The 17,259-nt window shown below is 47.1% G+C and overlaps 1 protein-coding gene across 2 annotated transcripts in view; it reads left to right on the forward strand.

Moving 5' to 3' along the window:
* The window catches only part of CFH (complement factor H), a 401,411-nt gene that overhangs the window by 310,515 nt on the left and 73,637 nt on the right, over window positions 1-17,259 (forward strand). For both annotated transcript variants that reach the window (XM_083156807.1, XM_083156808.1), the window contains exon 19: window positions 6,079-6,258. In XM_083156807.1, coding sequence (XP_083012933.1) covers window positions 6,079-6,258 — 180 coding nt within the window. The remainder of the gene's footprint in view (window positions 1-6,078; window positions 6,259-17,259) is intronic.

A 17,259-nucleotide genomic window follows, 5' to 3' on the forward strand; every position in this document is an offset into this window, starting at 1 on the left:
CACTTTAAATGTCTTGAGGTAAACGGTCACCATGGCAACTGATAGGTGTAAGCCCAAAAGGGAAGACCATCCCCGGGGACAGCCGGAGGTTGTGTCATGTTACCGGAAGTCCCGTGCGTGCCACGAGACTTCCGGAAATAGATTGTGCGTTCCACCAGTTCCGGAAGTGGAGACCCGCCATAGCGGGATCTCCACAACAATTGTGAGACTAATGGGAACCATATTTAAGGAACCATATCTCCGGGGAAAGCCGGAAGTGATGCCACGTTACCAGAAGTAACGTGCGGGTCACAGGATACCCAGAATTAGGGAGCCGCGATGGTGGGATTCCCACTCCAATTAGGGTCCCATTTAGAGAGGTATAAATAAGAGCTTGGGAGCTCTTAGGGGTCATACTCCTGATGAAGTCCAAGCCTTGTGGTGGGGGATAAAACGCATTGAGGGGACTCTGGCTCTGTGGTGACAATGAAGGACTGACCTCACCAATACTCCAGATAAGCTTTTATATTTTTATACACTGTACGGGCATTTATTGTCATCTTTTGCGTGAATAAATTGTTTTGTTACAATATCACGCTATTCCAGTTTCCTTCTTGTATGTGCTTGGTGGAGAAACCGTGGGCCTAAGAGGGACCAGATACTCCACATTTCCAGGGGCATATTGTGAATTTGAGCTCAATCGAAAGTGGTTTGGAGACCACTAATAACGGTACTTGTGTACAATGTGGGGTGATTTTTCAGTAAGAGGTGAAGGGACCCGCATGTAAGCACTAACATACTGCACCAGAAGGCGCCCTTCTCACTCTCTTTATATATATATATATATATATATATATATACAGACAGGGTACAACGATCCGACACTCACAATAACTAGTTAAAGTGCCCCAGGTGCCTTCTGAAGAATTTTGACAGGTTTAAGGAAAGCAACGTCCCTCCAGGGGTCTTAGTAGAAGAAATCTTTATGTGACTGACAAGAGAGCTGACCACATAATGGTCAACATTTCAATGCAGCTAGTACATTTTTTTCAAGACAAGAGGTCGCCCTCCACATGCGCGCTGGTCCGCACTGCTTCACCGCTGTTCCCCGCCACCCGATCCCACCTCCCCTCTCCCCCCTGTACCCTGCCCGTCTCCCTGAAGCGGAGATGAGCAGGGTTCGCGCCACCCCACCGATGGGAAACGGGTGCGTGTGTGACGCTCGCGCGTCCCAGTCAGATGGAGTATTGGCTCGCCAGAGGGGGCGTTGAATGAAGTGCACTCTATCTTTAGTTGGTGTCAACTAAAGTTCTGCCTTATCGTATACTCTTTCAGCAAAATTTAGTACAATTTTATCTAGTTCTCGTGGGAGGTTGTTAATATCACTTGTAAACCTTGCCACACAAATCATTTTTGATCTGGGGAGGCCACATATCAATGGTTTGGAGTGATGACTATGATAGTATAAGAGTGTATTTTTACCTGTGGGCTTTGAATAAATGGCAGTATTAATTAATCCCTCGTTGATGGTAACTTGGACATCTAGATATTTCATTGTTGTACTGATGTGTGACCCTGATGGGAGAGGGTCTTTCATTGATTTATTTTAGGAGATCTTTAAAGGGCTTCTTCGCTCCTCCAGTCCAGAGGATAAACAGATCATCTATAAATCTGGAGTACAGAAGAATGTTGGCCACTGTTCCCAGATTGTCAAAATTCATATACTTTTCCTCAAAACATAAAAATATTGATGGGGGAACTTCTCATCAAGGAAAATCTAGGGTCACTGGATTTATTTATAAGTTTATTAGAACTCACATTAAAAAGGAACTTCCGTCAATTCTTCCAGCCTTTATATATTATTACTGTTGAGTTCACTGAAAGTTATTACTATAGGATGGCCGTTTTATGTAACTGGCGACCATACCTATATGTATATTTTCTCTAGGAGTGTATAGGAGTGGGGGATAGAGTGCTATGTAGTATATATGTTTACTAAAAAATAAATAAAAAAAAAAAGTTAAAGTTTAAAACATTTGTGTTTTGACTAGTGGTGGACCAATGTGTATGATTACTCTAAAAACTAAAGTGAAGTGAAAGTGAGTGCTTACTAAATATAAAGTGATCTGTGTGTTTAGTTACTGTGAGTGCTTTATGCAGATTCCACTGGTTTAAAAAAAATGTGTATATCATTTCTATTGAGAACCATTACATAAGGGTATTGTTAATTACAGTTCCTGGTGAAACATTGTCTACTTTTCCGATATTTCCCACTATGGGTCTATAGTGAAGACAGTGTAGTAAGATATAATAAAAAAAGGAGGGGGGGGTCAACAAGTAGATCTCACCACCCCCTCTCCTTCCATTCTCCTTCCCACCTATTGTATTTCTTACTGTTTACAAAGTTACAATGTAATACACTGTTATATATATTTACAATTTTTATATATTTCCATACATAGACACATATTTAAAAAAAGGAAGAGAGAAAACAAAATAATCTTTTATCTGCAAATTCATGTATGTCTTTATTATTTATCTTTTGGATAATAAATCTCATTTATTAATCTATTTATTGTTTACAGTATTTGCCTTGTTTTTATCATGTATCTTTTACATTTGCACTTTCAGTTATATTAGTATAATATTTTATAATTTAGTGCTACTATCTCACCTAAATTCTAAAGTCCACCTTTATTGTTAGTGTTTTCCACCTATCCCACTTTTTATGGTATGTTGCCATTGCGCCTCTACTTTGGAATGTAAATTTCTTGGGTGACATTCTATGCTTGCACATAAATGCGCATGTTTAAATCGCACCCTGTATCGCCGCAAATCGCCTATTTAGAAATCGCATTTTTCAGCCTAAATGCGCATATTTAATGTGATGCGCATTGGAGGCTGAAAAGTGCGAATAGGGGCGATTTGCGGCGATGTGGTGCGCTGGTTTTAGTCCTGAAAATGTGCGATTTTCATGTGTGAAAATCGCACATTTGCAGGACAGCGCAAGGTGTAAAAAAAAAAACCAGCGCGGGGTCCCCCGCCCGAGTGTAACCAGCCCCGGGCTCACTGAGCCGGTGCTGGTGACATAAAATCAGGGTCCCCGACAAATAGGGGTCCCCTTGATTTTATGAAACCAGCACCAGACTCAAGGTCCGGCGCTGGTTCCCAAAATACGGGGGACAAAGTGACTAGGGGTCCCCCGTATTTTAAGAACCAGCACCGGACACAACCAGCCAGCAGGGTAATGCCACAGCCGGGGGGAGACTTTTTATACAAGTCCCCCCGGCCAAAGCATTAACCCCCTGACTGGTCAGCATGGGCAGGGGTCCTGGGGAAGTGGGGACCCCCCCAATGAAGGGGTCCCCCCCCTCCAGGACTTACCAGCCCATGCTGATAGTCCGGGGCTGTCCTCCATGCCCCTGGGCTGTGGGCATGGAGCTGATGAATTGTGTAAAAAAAGAAGTAAAACTATTGTTTTACACTGGCGAACTATCAGTCCCAGCAAGCCTCCCCCGCATGCTGGGACTTGGGGAACCACAAGTCCCAGCATGCGGGGCATTAAAGGGCCCGCTGGCACTTGTAGTTCTGCAGTGTAAAAAATAGTGCACAAAATCACACTGACACCCTGAAAAATAAAACTTTAATACACACAAAACACACTGATACTTACCTACCTTGAGCCCGTAGGTCGGTCCCTGGATCCTGGATTCGTCCTCCGGGGCTCCAGGGCAGAAGAGTCCGGTTCCGGGGCCTTGGTCCTGGTTCCGGGGCTGGTCCTGGGGTTCCGGGGCTCCTGGCGTGAAGAATCCGGGGTCCGGGATCCGTGGTAGTCCAGAGGGGTACCTAAGGAGGAAAATCCTACTCACCTGCTCCCCGGCGGCGACCTCCGGTGACAGCGCTGCTCCCAACTGGTACCCGGCTTCAAGGAGTTGGTCCGGCGCTGAGATGTTGCTCCCTCGACGTCTCTGAACAGAATGATTTCTCGGCCAATCAGGAGCCGAGAAAGTCGGCTCCTGATTGGCCAGAAATCATTCTGAATATAGACGCCGACGGAGTAACATCTCTGCTCTGGATGCGCTGAGATGTTACTCCGTCGGCGTCTATATTCAGAATGATTTCTGGCCAATCAGGAGCCGACTTTCTCGGCTCCTGATTGGCCGAGAAATCATTCTGTTCAGAGACGTCGAGGGAGCAACATCTCAGCGCCGGACCAACTCCTTGAAGCCGGGTACCAGTCGGGAGCAGCGCTGTCACCGGAGGTCGCCGCCGGGGAGCAGGTGAGTAGGATTTTCCTCCTTAGGTACCCCTCTGGACTACCACGGATCCCGGACCCCGGATTCTTCACGCCAGGAGCCCCGGAACCCCAGGACCAGCCCCGGAACCAGGACCAAGGCCCCGGAACCGGACTCTTCTGCCCTGGAGCCCCGGAGGACGAATCCAGGATCCAGGGACCGACCTACGGGCTCAAGGTAGGTAAGTATCAGTGTGTTTTGTGTGTATTAAAGTTTTATTTTTCAGGGTGTCAGTGTGATTTTGTGCACTATTTTTTACACTGCAGAACTACAAGTGCCAGCGGGCCCTTTAATGCCCCGCATGCTGGGACTTGTGGTTCCCCAAGTCCCAGCATGCGGGGGAGGCTTGCTGGGACTCATAGTTCGCCAGTGTAAAACAATAGTTTTACTTCTTTTTTTACACAATTCATCAGCTCCATGCCCACAGCCCAGGGGCATGGAGGACAGCCCCGGACTATCAGCATGGGCTGGTAAGTCCTGGAGGGGGGGGACCCCTTCATTGGGGGGGTCCCCACTTCCCCAGGACCCCTGCCCATGCTGACCAGTCAGGGGGTTAATGCTTTGGCCGGGGGGACTTGTATAAAAAGTCTCCCCCCGGCTGTGGCATTACCCTGCTGGCTGGTTGTGTCCGGTGCTGGTTCTTAAAATACGGGGGACCCCTAGTCACTTTGTCCCCCGTATTTTGGGAACCAGCGCCGGACCTTGAGTCTGGTGCTGGTTTCATAAAATCAAGGGGACCCCTATTTGTCGGGGACCCTGATTTTATGTCACCAGCACCGGCTCAGTGAGCCCGGGGCTGGTTACACTCGGGCGGGGGACCCCGCGCTCGTTTTTTTTTTAAATTTAACCATTTGTTTTATTTTTTACAGCAGAACCCTGCACGGAACATTGCGATCTGTGCAGGGTTCTGCCTAATTCGCCTAACAGACCCAGGTCTGAAATTAGTGCGATAATTAGTCACTTAAATAATGCGATGTGCAAATGCGCATAGCATTAAATAAGCGACTTGTATACTTTTCTGTGCGCAAACATCTGGATGCGATAAAAATGCGAATTAATCTCGCATTTTTATTCACCAGACCTTTACGCACAAAATATGCGATTTCAGCCCCTGTGCGCATCCCATTAAATCTGCGATTTAATGGGAAAATGCGATATCGCCATTTTGTGGTCTAATTACCGCAAAATAACGATACTCGCAGCGCATAGAATGTCACCCCTTATGTCCAGAGGTTTCATCTACCAGTGCTCTCCAGTGGCTAATATTAGGTACCTCTTTCGCTAACCATCTCCTTGCAATCAGAACCTTCGCAAGCGTAGTCAGACATAGAACATATTGGTAAATAATTGCTGAATGCATTTCTCCAAGATCTAGTCCAAATAGACATATATATATGTGGCGATAATTCTGGAAGAGTAGGTTCGGTGTTTAAAATATCTCTCCACACTTCTTTCCTAAATTCAAATATCTGTGGGCAACTCCATATTAGGTGCCAAAAAACCGCTCCCTCTCCCCCGCATTTAGGGCATAGTGTATTAGACCGTAATTGGGCCTTATGCAAGGAGACTGGGATATGGTATACAATATGCATGGTATACAGATATATTTGCTGATATCTTAAAGGTAATTTGCTTACTAATAAAAAAGTGAATTAAAGGTTTTTGCTAAGTTTTTCCCCAAAATTGCTCCAAAAGCATTTAGGTGATTGTCATTGAGATATTTTTCATCATTTCCATATAATGTATATAATGTAAAATCATGCATTAAATCATCCTGCTTAATAAAACAATTATATTTTTGCAGGTTTTTGTGAATTGGATCAAGCAAGAATGAACAGAAATAATATCCAATCCTACAAAAACCCTATAGCTGAAAATGGAGAAACTATTGTATTTGAGTGTAAAGAAGGAATGGTGCCAGAAAAAAACCTACAAGCTAAATGCAACAAGGGGGAAATAATATATCCAAAATGTAAAGTTGCAGGTATGTGTTAGTTTAGGAAAATGTGGGGTAACATACATTATCTACATAATGAGATACAAGGAGATTTTGGAATTATATGTGTAGACTTTGGCTAGTAATCAAAAGCATGCTGGTTATAATTATTGAGAGAGTGAAATCTAATCTAAAATATATTTATTATATCATATATTGATATAATGATTTATGTATTTGACATCTGCAATTATATTATACAATACAATATGCAGATTTCTTGTCATAACCTGATTCAATATACAAGAGTTCAAGACTCGGAGTTCTGGTTCCAATTATTTGGTTGTTTATTTACAGGCAAAATCAAACCATGCATAATAAGTTATACACACGAGTGATGTATATGCTAATTATATATCTACAGTATATATGCCTGCTTGCTTATAACATGAAACAATTTACAGACAGAAAATTACTAACAAAATTGTACTTGCAAGTTATACAGTTATACTAATGAAAGACTATGCATAGCTACCATGTTTACTGTCAGCGACTCCTTCCTGTTCTGGACCTTGATTCCATTCTTCTGTCTTATGTCTCATTGACTATACTGTCTCACATCCTTCCTCCTGACTAAAAGGAAGGGGAGTGACCCTAAGGCCACACAAAAGCGCTAATGTATCTATACAATTATTAGGTTCTTGTCAGGTAATTCGGGTGGGTAAGTAACTAAACTATTTCCCTTTGGGTAAAACTGCAGCCCCCTATCAGAGGTATTGTGTACCTCTGCTGAAAGGACAATCTGGGAGTGATAGAAAACTACCACAAGGTGGCGCTGCTTTACCACAAAGCACAATTAAAACATATTTGTGATATCACTTATTTAATAAAAAACACAGTATGATACAATTCATTAACACTCAAATAGACATACAAGACAAACAACACATAACATATAAATCATGCATTAATTATGCAGAGCGAGGTAGTTGGCTAATGTGGCTTATATTGTATTCAGTTAAAGTTAAGAGGCATTTAGGCAATTAGGCAAAAGTTACCAGTCCCTTAGTAGTTTTCCTACAGAGTTCCTTTTTGGGCAGGTTCCGGAGATGGTATCCACTTTTCCCTATATCTGAGCAGTTCCTATGGGTCCTATTATTAAGGACCAGCTCCAGGTACAAGTGTCCAGAAACTTCTCTCCTTTAGGGATATCTGCTGGATTGCTCACCAATGTCAGAGGTGAATGCGCTGATGATTGCAGCGTGACAGGGTACTGGCTCCTCCTGACTGGCTGAAAGTACAAGTAACCTCTTTTATCCAATAACTCACTCACTCAGTGTCTGCGCCCATGGGATTATAGGTTTCCCAGCTGTTGAGGTGTTAGGTATTTCCTGCTGGTTGAAATGCTCTAAAGGCCCATACACACTGGGCGACTTTGAGCTGAAAGTCGCTCAAAACAGCAGGACCGGCGATGAGCAGTGAGTGCTGCTGCACGCTCCCGCAACATCGCCGGGAAAGCCGTTCATCTGCTGGTTATACCAGCAGATGAGCAGCTTTCAGGACGGCTTTGCATAGCGCTCCGCTATGCAACGCCGTCCTCCCCCCTCCGTCGGCGCCGGGCAGGGGAAAAGCCGCTCAGTGTGTATGCACTTAGCGGCTTTCCCCGCAGCAATGATTGTCATCATCGCTGTCCATACACGTTGGGAATAGTCGCCTAGTGTGTATGGACCTTAAGGCAGGCTTGTACAAACTGTGGCTGTGTACAGCTGTTGTGAAACTACACATTCCAGCATGCCTTGCCATAGTTTAGCATTCCCTAATAGCAAATCTGTGGCAAGGCATGATGGGACTTGTGCTGGAGGGCCATAGTTTGGAGGTGCCTGCTCTAAGCTGATGAGCATGGTGGGATTGTGCTTTCATAAATTGTCTTTCTTAGTTAATCACGAATCTGTCTGCCTAAGGCTGTGAATAAGAAGAGTTGTTTTTTCTTGTGTTGTTCTGCCATAAATCAAGCAAATTGTATGAATCCTAAAAGTATCCTGAAGCCAACTGTATACACACCTGTGGAATACAATCTCTGTAAACACCCCCCCCCCCCCCCCCACACACACACACACACAGGGTAATTTGCTGTGACAATTCCTGCTAGAGTATAATTAAAACATATAATGTACATGTAAAATTGGCTTTTTTGATATAATAAAATATAGATAACTAACTTGAGCTCATTGTGGCCTGCAGGATATCAGACCACCTGAAATGTTTAATACAAAATAGCGCTCACCACACTATATAAAATCAACTCTGAGTCGACGTGGATAGTGGGGGTATGAAAAGGTCGGAGGACGTGTTCCGACGCCCCTCGCAGGGCTCGCTGTGTTTGCCACGCTTCGGGGTGGCATGGATACTGGGGGTGACGCAAGGGCATAGTAAGCTCATATCACATTGCATGGCATGGGTGCTTATACAATGAAATTTTGCATCGCATCACATCACATTTGCAATATTTCGTTGTATAAGCACTCCCGTGCACTCCCGTGCACTTAATATAGACATCGCATCGCACAGCACTATACACGGTACGTGATGCGATTTTCCTACGCAGAATAGCCCACTAAGCTATTTGCTTAGTGGGTGCCGTGCTAGGAAACAAGTACCTGAATTTTTGAGTCCAGATAATTTTGTTGGAGGTGGAGTTAAGGACAGTGGCTCTGTCTAAGCTGAGTACTTTAGCTTTAGTGTTTCTCAGTAATTTATACGGGTAGCCTCTTTTGAGAAAGTCGACTGTCATGGAGTCAATCTCTAGCTCTGCATCTTCCAACCTACTGCTGATTCTCAGGGCTCTCAAAAATTGAGAGTAGGGGAGGCACATTTTAATGATGGTGGATGATGGCTAGAGGTTAAGAGTATGGTGTTGCGGTCTTTGGGTTTTTTATACAGTGTGGTCACTATAGCATTATCAGAGTTGATGTTTATCTGTACATCTAAGAAAGTAATGGACGTGAGACTACAGCTGTACTTGAATTTGATGGATTGGTCACTATTGTTGGCACTGCTCATTAATTGATGACATTTTTCTACGCCGTCACCCCAGATGAGAAAGATATCATCTATGTAGCGATAGAAAACACTGATGGCAGAAGATATAACAGGGTCAGAGAGAAAGATGTCTTCCTCTATCTCGTGCATAAATATGTTTGCTAAGCTGGGTGCTACGCAAGAACCCATAGCTACTACTGAGCATTGCAAATAAAATTTACTGTCAAAAAGAAAATAATTCCATGACAAAGTAAGATCAAGTAGTTCAACAAAAAACAGGGCATCCGGGCTATTGTACAAGTTACTAGCTAGCGAGCAACCTTCCTCAAGTGATTCAGAATGTGCCAAGCAACCAAGGGTAAGAGGCCATGAAAGCCAGCAGCCCCTTCTAGGAGTTTTAACCAGAGCCAGGAGGGGACCTACAGACATCCTAGAATCCGGAGAGGTGGACAGTGGGCCAGGCTCACGAAAAAAGAATGCCTCCAAGAGGACATAATACATAATTTATCCTATAGAACTCTCTCCACCGCTGAGCACAATGTCTTAAAGAAAGGGTTATCCTTTGTACCAACCACAATCCCCAACCAATTTGAAGACAAGGTTGATCTGTTCAAGTTTGGGAGACGCGTGAGGTTGCGAGAATACTTTTCCCACAGTTCTGTGTCCTCAGTCTCCACACAGCCTATCACCAAGAATTCCTTCTTCGACCCCAAATCTAACAACATTGCCATCAAGAGTTTTACAGACTACATGGACAATATCATCACCAGCAGACCGAGTCCGGATTCTCCACTACCCCACAACTTGACGACTGCTGAGAGAAAAGCACTACAAGGACCTAAGCCAGGGGTCCTCAAACTACGGCCCGCGGGCCAGATGCGGCCCGCTGAGGACTTTTATGCGGCCCACCACTGCCCAAGCGCTGGCGCGGCAATCACTCTCACCTCCCGGCAAGTGAGAGTCTCAATGGCCGGGAGGATGGATGGACGGGCAGGCAGGCTGGCTGGCGAATGGACGGGCGGGGGCGTGACCTGGGAAATCAGGTGGAAGCAGCAGTGTCTGCTGGTCCGACTCGTCTCCCTGCTTAAGCTTCTCCTATGCGTGTGACGTCATCACGTCACACGCTGTGGCTGAGAGGAGAGGAGCCAGATGAGAAGCCAGCAGGGAGGGAGCAGTGCATATAATCTTTCAGGTGAGAGGAGGCCGTGACTGGTTGGGGGTATGTTGGGGGTGCTTGACCTCCCCTTGTACCCCTCCTGACTGTCCAGCAGCAGCGCTGCCCGCTCCCCCTCAGTCCTCCTCCTGACTGTCCAGCAGCAGCGCTGCCCTCTCCCCCTTCTCCCTCATTGACCAGCCACAGCGCTGCCCTCTCCCCCTTCTCCCTCATTGACCAGCCACAGCGCTGCCCTCTCCCCCTTCTCCCACATTGACCAGCCACCAGCGGCAGCACTGCCCGCTCCCCCTCCACCCTCACAGACCAGCAGCAGCGCTCCCTCTCCCCTTCTCCCTCATTGACCAGCCACCAGCTGAAGCGCTGCCCGCTCACCCTTCTCCCTCATTGACCAGCCACCAGCTGCCCACTCCTCCTGGCACTACTGTGTGGCTTAACAATAAAGGACAAATGCATGATGGATTGTGAATATGGGGACTATGTGCGGTTAGATGTAAATCGGGTTGCACTGCTTTATGGCGTAATTTGAATTTGGGGTGCAGAACCTGTAATGGCAGCTCTATGGAGAGCAGGGCTCCAGGCAAAGGATCATTATTGGTCTGATCTCTGATCATTTCCTGCAGCCTCCATGTGTACTGGTTTCCCAGCAGCACAGTATATCAGGATTTGAGTGATGTATTATTTAATACAGGGGTGCATGTGATGGGTCAGTGACATGATTGTAGGAGGAGTAGAGAGGCACAGACAGTTCTCTATGGGCCCATTTATATTAAATTCCGGCCCTCCAACAGTCTGAGGGACAGTGAACTGGCCCCCGATTTAAAAAGTTTGAGGACCCCTGACCTAAGCTCTTACACTGACATTGTGATTTGCACGGCCGATAAGGGGGAGCATTGGTGGCGCAAGACACGGCTGGTTATAAAATGGAGATATACCGCCAACCAGGTGTACAGGCAACTTAAAGAAGACCCCACCAAAAGGTTTAAAAAGGAGCTTGATGATCTTCTGCAGCGTGGAGTGGCCACTGACATCATTCCAGATAAAATACGTGATGCTTTTACTGTAGACCAGTGGTTCTCAAACTGTGGGTCCTGACCTTCTCAGCATGGGGTCGCGACTCCATGTTGCTGATCATCAAGCTGATGACTTTTCTAATCTCAGTCAATGATTCAAGGAGTCTGAAAGATCTGTTGAATTGTCTGTTATTTTAGACTCCTCCCATCATTTTGTGCCTCCACAATGCTGTCATGTACTGCATGTGCTGTCTGCTGACTACACATGTGATGTGACCTTCTACAGTAACTTGCTGGGGTCCTGAAATATTATTTATTGTCTGATGGGGTCCTAGAGCAAAATAGTTTGAGAACCCCTGTGTCACAAGTTTTCTAGGATCCCTGCCTATTCAGCTCGGGAATTGGCTCGACCTAACGCAGAGGTGTGGAGTCTAACCGTGCCGAGGGTTTTCTGCCAGTGACCCCTCCAATTGGGATTTGGGCTTCTGCGGCACTCGACACGTCGGTCACGGTCCTCTGGTTAGGTTTCCCTTTATGAGCTGGTGGCGGGGAGATAGGCAATATGGAGGAGCGGTCGTCTAGCCGGGTCGGTATTATACGGTCAGTTAGGAGCCCAGGGGAGAGGCAACGAAGGTCCAAAACAAGCCGGGTCATACACGGGAGACACTGGTTGCGGTACACTGGGATGAGACGGAAGAGTAGTCGAGAGCGGGCTGGGGTCATACACGGGAGGTCACAGGCGAAGTACAAGGGGTTAAGCGGAAGAGTAGTCAGTAACAAGCCGGATCAAATGGTAGCAATAGGGACAAGCACTAAGGCACAATAACGCTGGAGTAGGTGTGAGCCTATACTCTGGCAGTGATTTGCCTGCCAGAGACTTCCTTTATACTGGGACTTGGGCAGGTTCAATTTCCTGCCTGTCCCTTTAAACATCAGAACGCGCGGCGCGCGCGCCCCTAGTGAGCGCGCGCCCGCGTACCCGGAAGCTGGAGACGCGCTGACGGGGACTGTGCAGAGAGGGACGCCAGCCGCCCGCTACTCTGCCGCCTGCCTCCCGCCTCAGCCCGCCGTCGCCCAGAGTGCCCCAGGCAGTGTCCGGAGCGCCCCGCCTGACCCCCGCAGAAGCCACGTCCCCGGACCCGGTAAGAGACTCCCGCGGTCCGGGAGACTGTGACATTACCCCCCACCCTAGGGGTGGGCACCGAACACCCTATGAAAGGCTTGTTGGGATATTTTCGATGGAATCTGTGGAGTAACTGTGGGGCGTGAATCTCAGATGCCTTAACCCAGCAACGCTCCTCAGGCCCGAACCCTTTCCAGTCAATGAGGAATTGGACATGACCCCTAGAAACTCTTGAATCCAGAATCTGACTTATCTCGTATTCTTCATGACCTCCTATCAGGAGGGGTGTGCGAGAACGTCTGAAGGAAGAGAACCTATTGATGACCAGCGGTTTTAGAAGTGACACATGAAAGACGTTGGGGATTCTAAGGGATCTAGGAAGTTTAAGTCTCACTGCTACTGGATTAATTATTTGAAGAACGTGAAAGGGGCCAATGAACCTTTGAGCTAATTTCATGGACGGAACTTTAAGCCTCAAATGTTTTGTAGAGAGCCATACTCTATCTCCAGGTTTAAATTGGGGAGCCTCTTTCCTTTTTCTATTAGCGAAGCGTCTATAACGATCAGAGGATTTACTAAGGTTTCTTCTCACCTCAGACCAGATGCTCAGAAACTTCTTGACCGTATGTTGGACGGCTGGCAGAGCAGTAGCAGATTTGGAAAAAATTTCAGGAAGATTAGGATGAAATCCGTTTTGAACGAAGAATGGAGAATACCCCGTGGACTCGTGGTACAAATTGTTGTGGGCAAATTCTGCCCAGGGAAGCAGAGATGCCCAGTCATCCTGATTGGCTGACACGTAAACTCTTAAAAATTTCTCCAGGTCCTGGTTAACCCTCTCGGTTTGTCCATTGCTCTGGGGGTGGTAAGCCGAGGAAAAGTTGAGCTTGATGTTGAAAGAAGAGCATAGGGCTCGCCAGAACTTGGACGTGAATTGGACTCCTCTGTCTGATACAATACTCTGAGGGAACCCGTGTAACCTAAAGACATTCTTAATGAAGCTCTCGGCCAGTTTAGAAGCGGATGGAAGACCCTTGAGAGGAATGAAATGGGCTGCTTTTGAAAAACGATCCACCACCACCCAGATAGTGTTAAAACCCTGGCTAACCGGAAGCTCGGTGATGAAATCCATTGAAATGTCAGCCCAGGGGTGACTTGGAACTGGAAGAGGGTGAAGCAATCCCACTGGAGCTTGTGGTATGGACTTATGTTGAGCACATGTATCGCAAGCAGCTATGAAGTTCTTAACGTCTGTTTTGACTGATGGCCACCAGTAGTTGCGACAAATGATCTCTGAAGTTTTCTTAATGCCAGCATGTCCCGTGAAGTAAGAGGAGTGGAACCAACGTAGAATTTTTGTTCGAGACTTTAATGGCACAAACGTCTTCCCTACAGGAATTTTGATCTTCCTAGAGGATGCAATAAAACAAGACGACTTTAAAATGGGCTTCTGGTCATTTAACTCTTCTGAAGCAGCTGGCCCAAAGACTCGTGAAAGTGCATCTGCTTTGACGTTCTTGTCTCCTGGACGATAAGTTAACACTAGATTGAACCGGTCAAAAAATAAAGACCATCTCGCCTGTCTGTAGTTTAGACAGTGGGCCGTTTTAAGGTACGTCAGGTTTCTGTGGTCAGTATATACTGTTACCGGAAAGCTTGCCCCCTCTAATATATGACGCCATTCTTGTAGGGCCAATTTGATGGCTAACAGCTCTTTGTCTCCCACTGCGTAATTTCTCTCTGCAGGTTGAAATTTTTTGGAGAAAAACCCACAAGCATACCACTTGTTAGCCTCATCCCTTTGGGATAGAACTGCCCCCACCCCTACCGAAGATGCGTCCACTTCAACAAAGAAGGGTTTGTCAGGATCGGGCCGTCTTAGAATGGGCGCAGACACAAAAAGTTGCTTGAGTAAAGAAAAAGCTTGCTTGGCCTCCGGGGACCACTCCTTGGTATTTTCTCCTTTGCGGGTAAGCTTGGTTATTGGGGCTACCACGGAAGAGTAATTCTTAATAAACTGTCTGTAGAAATTGCAGAAACCTAAAAAGCGTTGAGTAGATTTCAACCCCACTGGTTGCGGCCAGTCAGAGATTGCAGACAATTTCTTTGGATCCATCCGTAATTCTGAACTGGTAACAATGAACCCCAAGAAGGGCATTTCCTGTTGTTCAAATGAGCATTTCTCTAATTTGCAGTACAACCGGTGCTTACGGAGGCGACCTAGAACTTCTTGAACATGCTGCTGATGTGCATGAAGGTTCCCTGAAAAAATTAAAATATCATCCAGGTAGACGATTACGAATTTGTTCAATAAGTCTTGAAAAATGTGGTTCATATATCTCTGAAAGACTGCCGGGGCGTTGCTCAAGCCGAACGGCATCACTAAGTACTCAAAGTGTCCATCCCGCGTGTTGAAGGCTGTCTTCCACTCATCTCCTGATCTAATGCGGATCAAGTTATATGCCCCGCGGAGATCCAACTTTGTGAAGAACCGTGCCCCTTTGATTTTGTCAAAGAGTTCAGAGATGAGGGGGAGAGGAAACCGATCTTTCACCGTGATGGCATTGAGCCCCCTGTAGTCAATGCAAGGTCTAAGACCCCCGTCTTTCTTTTTGACGAAAAACAGGCCCGCTCCTGCTGGAGACTTGGATTCCCTGATAAAACCTCGCTCCAAATTATCTTTAATATACTCTGATACTGCCTGAGATTCCGCCATGGACAACGGAAACACTCGGCCACGAGGAGGACATTTCCCAGGAACTAAATCGATGGCGCAGTCCCAAATCCTATGGGCTGGCAGTCTTTCTGCTTCCTTCTTGCTGAAAACGTCTGCAAAGGCATGATAAGCAATTGGGAGTTTGCCCCCGGACTCCAGTTGGGAGGAAGATACCGTACAGAAGTGTCGTTTGATTTGTTCAAGGCACCGCCCCTGACACTCTTGCCCCCATGCCAATATTTGAGGACGTTTCCAGTCCAGCACAGGTGAATGTAACTGTAGCCATGGCAATCCCAATATGACGGGATTCTCCGCTGCGGGAAGCACAAAGAAGGAGATGGACTCTTGATGTAGGATTCCCACTCTCATCTGCACCATTGCAGAATTAGAACGAATACTTGAAAAAGGCAACCTATTGCCATCTATACCTATGATGTGCAAGGGGTTCGTCAGTTCATGACAAGGAAGTCCCAAGCGTTTTGCCGTTCTTGCGGTAATGAAATTACCATCCGCGCCGGAGTCTAGAAAGGCTTTGAGGGTAATTGAGGAATTCCCATAACTTAAGGTTACATCGATAGTGAATCCGATTGCGGAAACTCGAGAAGAGGTATAGGATAACGTGCCTAACCTGACCCCCTTACAATCAGTTAGGCCTTGTCGTTTCCCGGACGCTTGGGGCACGCAGAGAGGAGATGACCTGATTCCCCGCAATACAAGCACAACCGATTTTTAAACCTTCGTTCTCTCTCCGCGAAAGGAAGGCGAGCTTTCCCGATCTGCATGGGTTCTTCCGATTGCTGACTTGCCACGGAAGCCGATGCTGACGAAGGGTTAGTTGCTGGAGGAACAAATCGGGGTGCCAGCTTGAAACTGAATCTTCGGGATTGTTCCCTCTCTTTATCCCTCTCTTGGTAACGGAGGTCCACCCGTGTACATAAGGAAATTAGGTCGTCCAAAGAAGTCGACGGCTCTCGACCTGCCAACTCGTCCTTAATCTTCTCAGATAGCCCCTGTGTGAAGGTGGCCATCAGAGCCTCCTCGTTCCACCCTAACTCGGATGCGAGGGTCCTGAACTGAACCGTGTATTGCCCCACAGTCTGGGTTCCTTGCCTCAGCCGGAGGATGGCCGAAGCGGCGGACGTCACCCGACCTGGCTCGTCAAACACTTTACGGAACTCGGTGATGAATTCAGTGATGTTATTAATCACCGCATGATCCTTCTCCCAGAGTGGAGAGGCCCAGGACAGGGCTTGACCCGTGAGTAGCGAAATCATGTAGGCTACCTTCGCCCTATCTGACGGGAAAGATGCCGCTTGTATTTCAAATTGGATGAGGCACTGATTTAGGAATCCCCGACACTCCTTGGGATTTCCATCGAATTTCGCAGGATTCGGAATGCGAATCAAAGGGGCACTTGCTGCAACCACCGGAGGAAGTGGTGCCGGGGGCGGCGGAGCCGGAGGGGCTTCTATGCGTTGCATCAAGGTCTGCAGACATTGCATGATTTGTGCCTGATCCTGTTCCTGCTTGTTCACCCTGGTAAGCAGATGCTCCAGAAGCTCCTTAGGAGACGGACCGGCCGCTGGATCCATATTTATGGGCCAGAGTATTCTGTCACAAGTTTTCTAGGATCCCTGCCTATTCAGCTCGGGAATTGGCTCGACCTAACGCAGAGGTGTGGAGTCTAACCGTGCCGAGGGTTTTCTGCCAGTGACCCCTCCAATTGGGATTTGGGCTTCTGCGGCACTCGACACGTCGGTCACGGTCCTCTGGTTAGGTTTCCCTTTATGAGCTGGTGGCGGGGAGATAGGCAATATGGAGGAGCGGTCGTCTAGCCGGGTCGGTATTATACGGTCAGTTAGGAGCCCAGGGGAGAGGCAACGAAGGTCCAAAACAAGCCGGGTCATACACGGGAGACACTGGTTGCGGTACACTGGGATGAGACGGAAGAGTAGTCGAGAGCGGGCTGGGGTCATACACGGGAGGT

The sequence above is a fragment of the Crinia signifera genome, chromosome 8 (genome assembly GCF_055691185.1).
Source record: "Crinia signifera chromosome 8, ASM5569118v1, whole genome shotgun sequence".
Taxonomy (NCBI): Eukaryota; Metazoa; Chordata; class Amphibia; order Anura; family Myobatrachidae; genus Crinia; species Crinia signifera.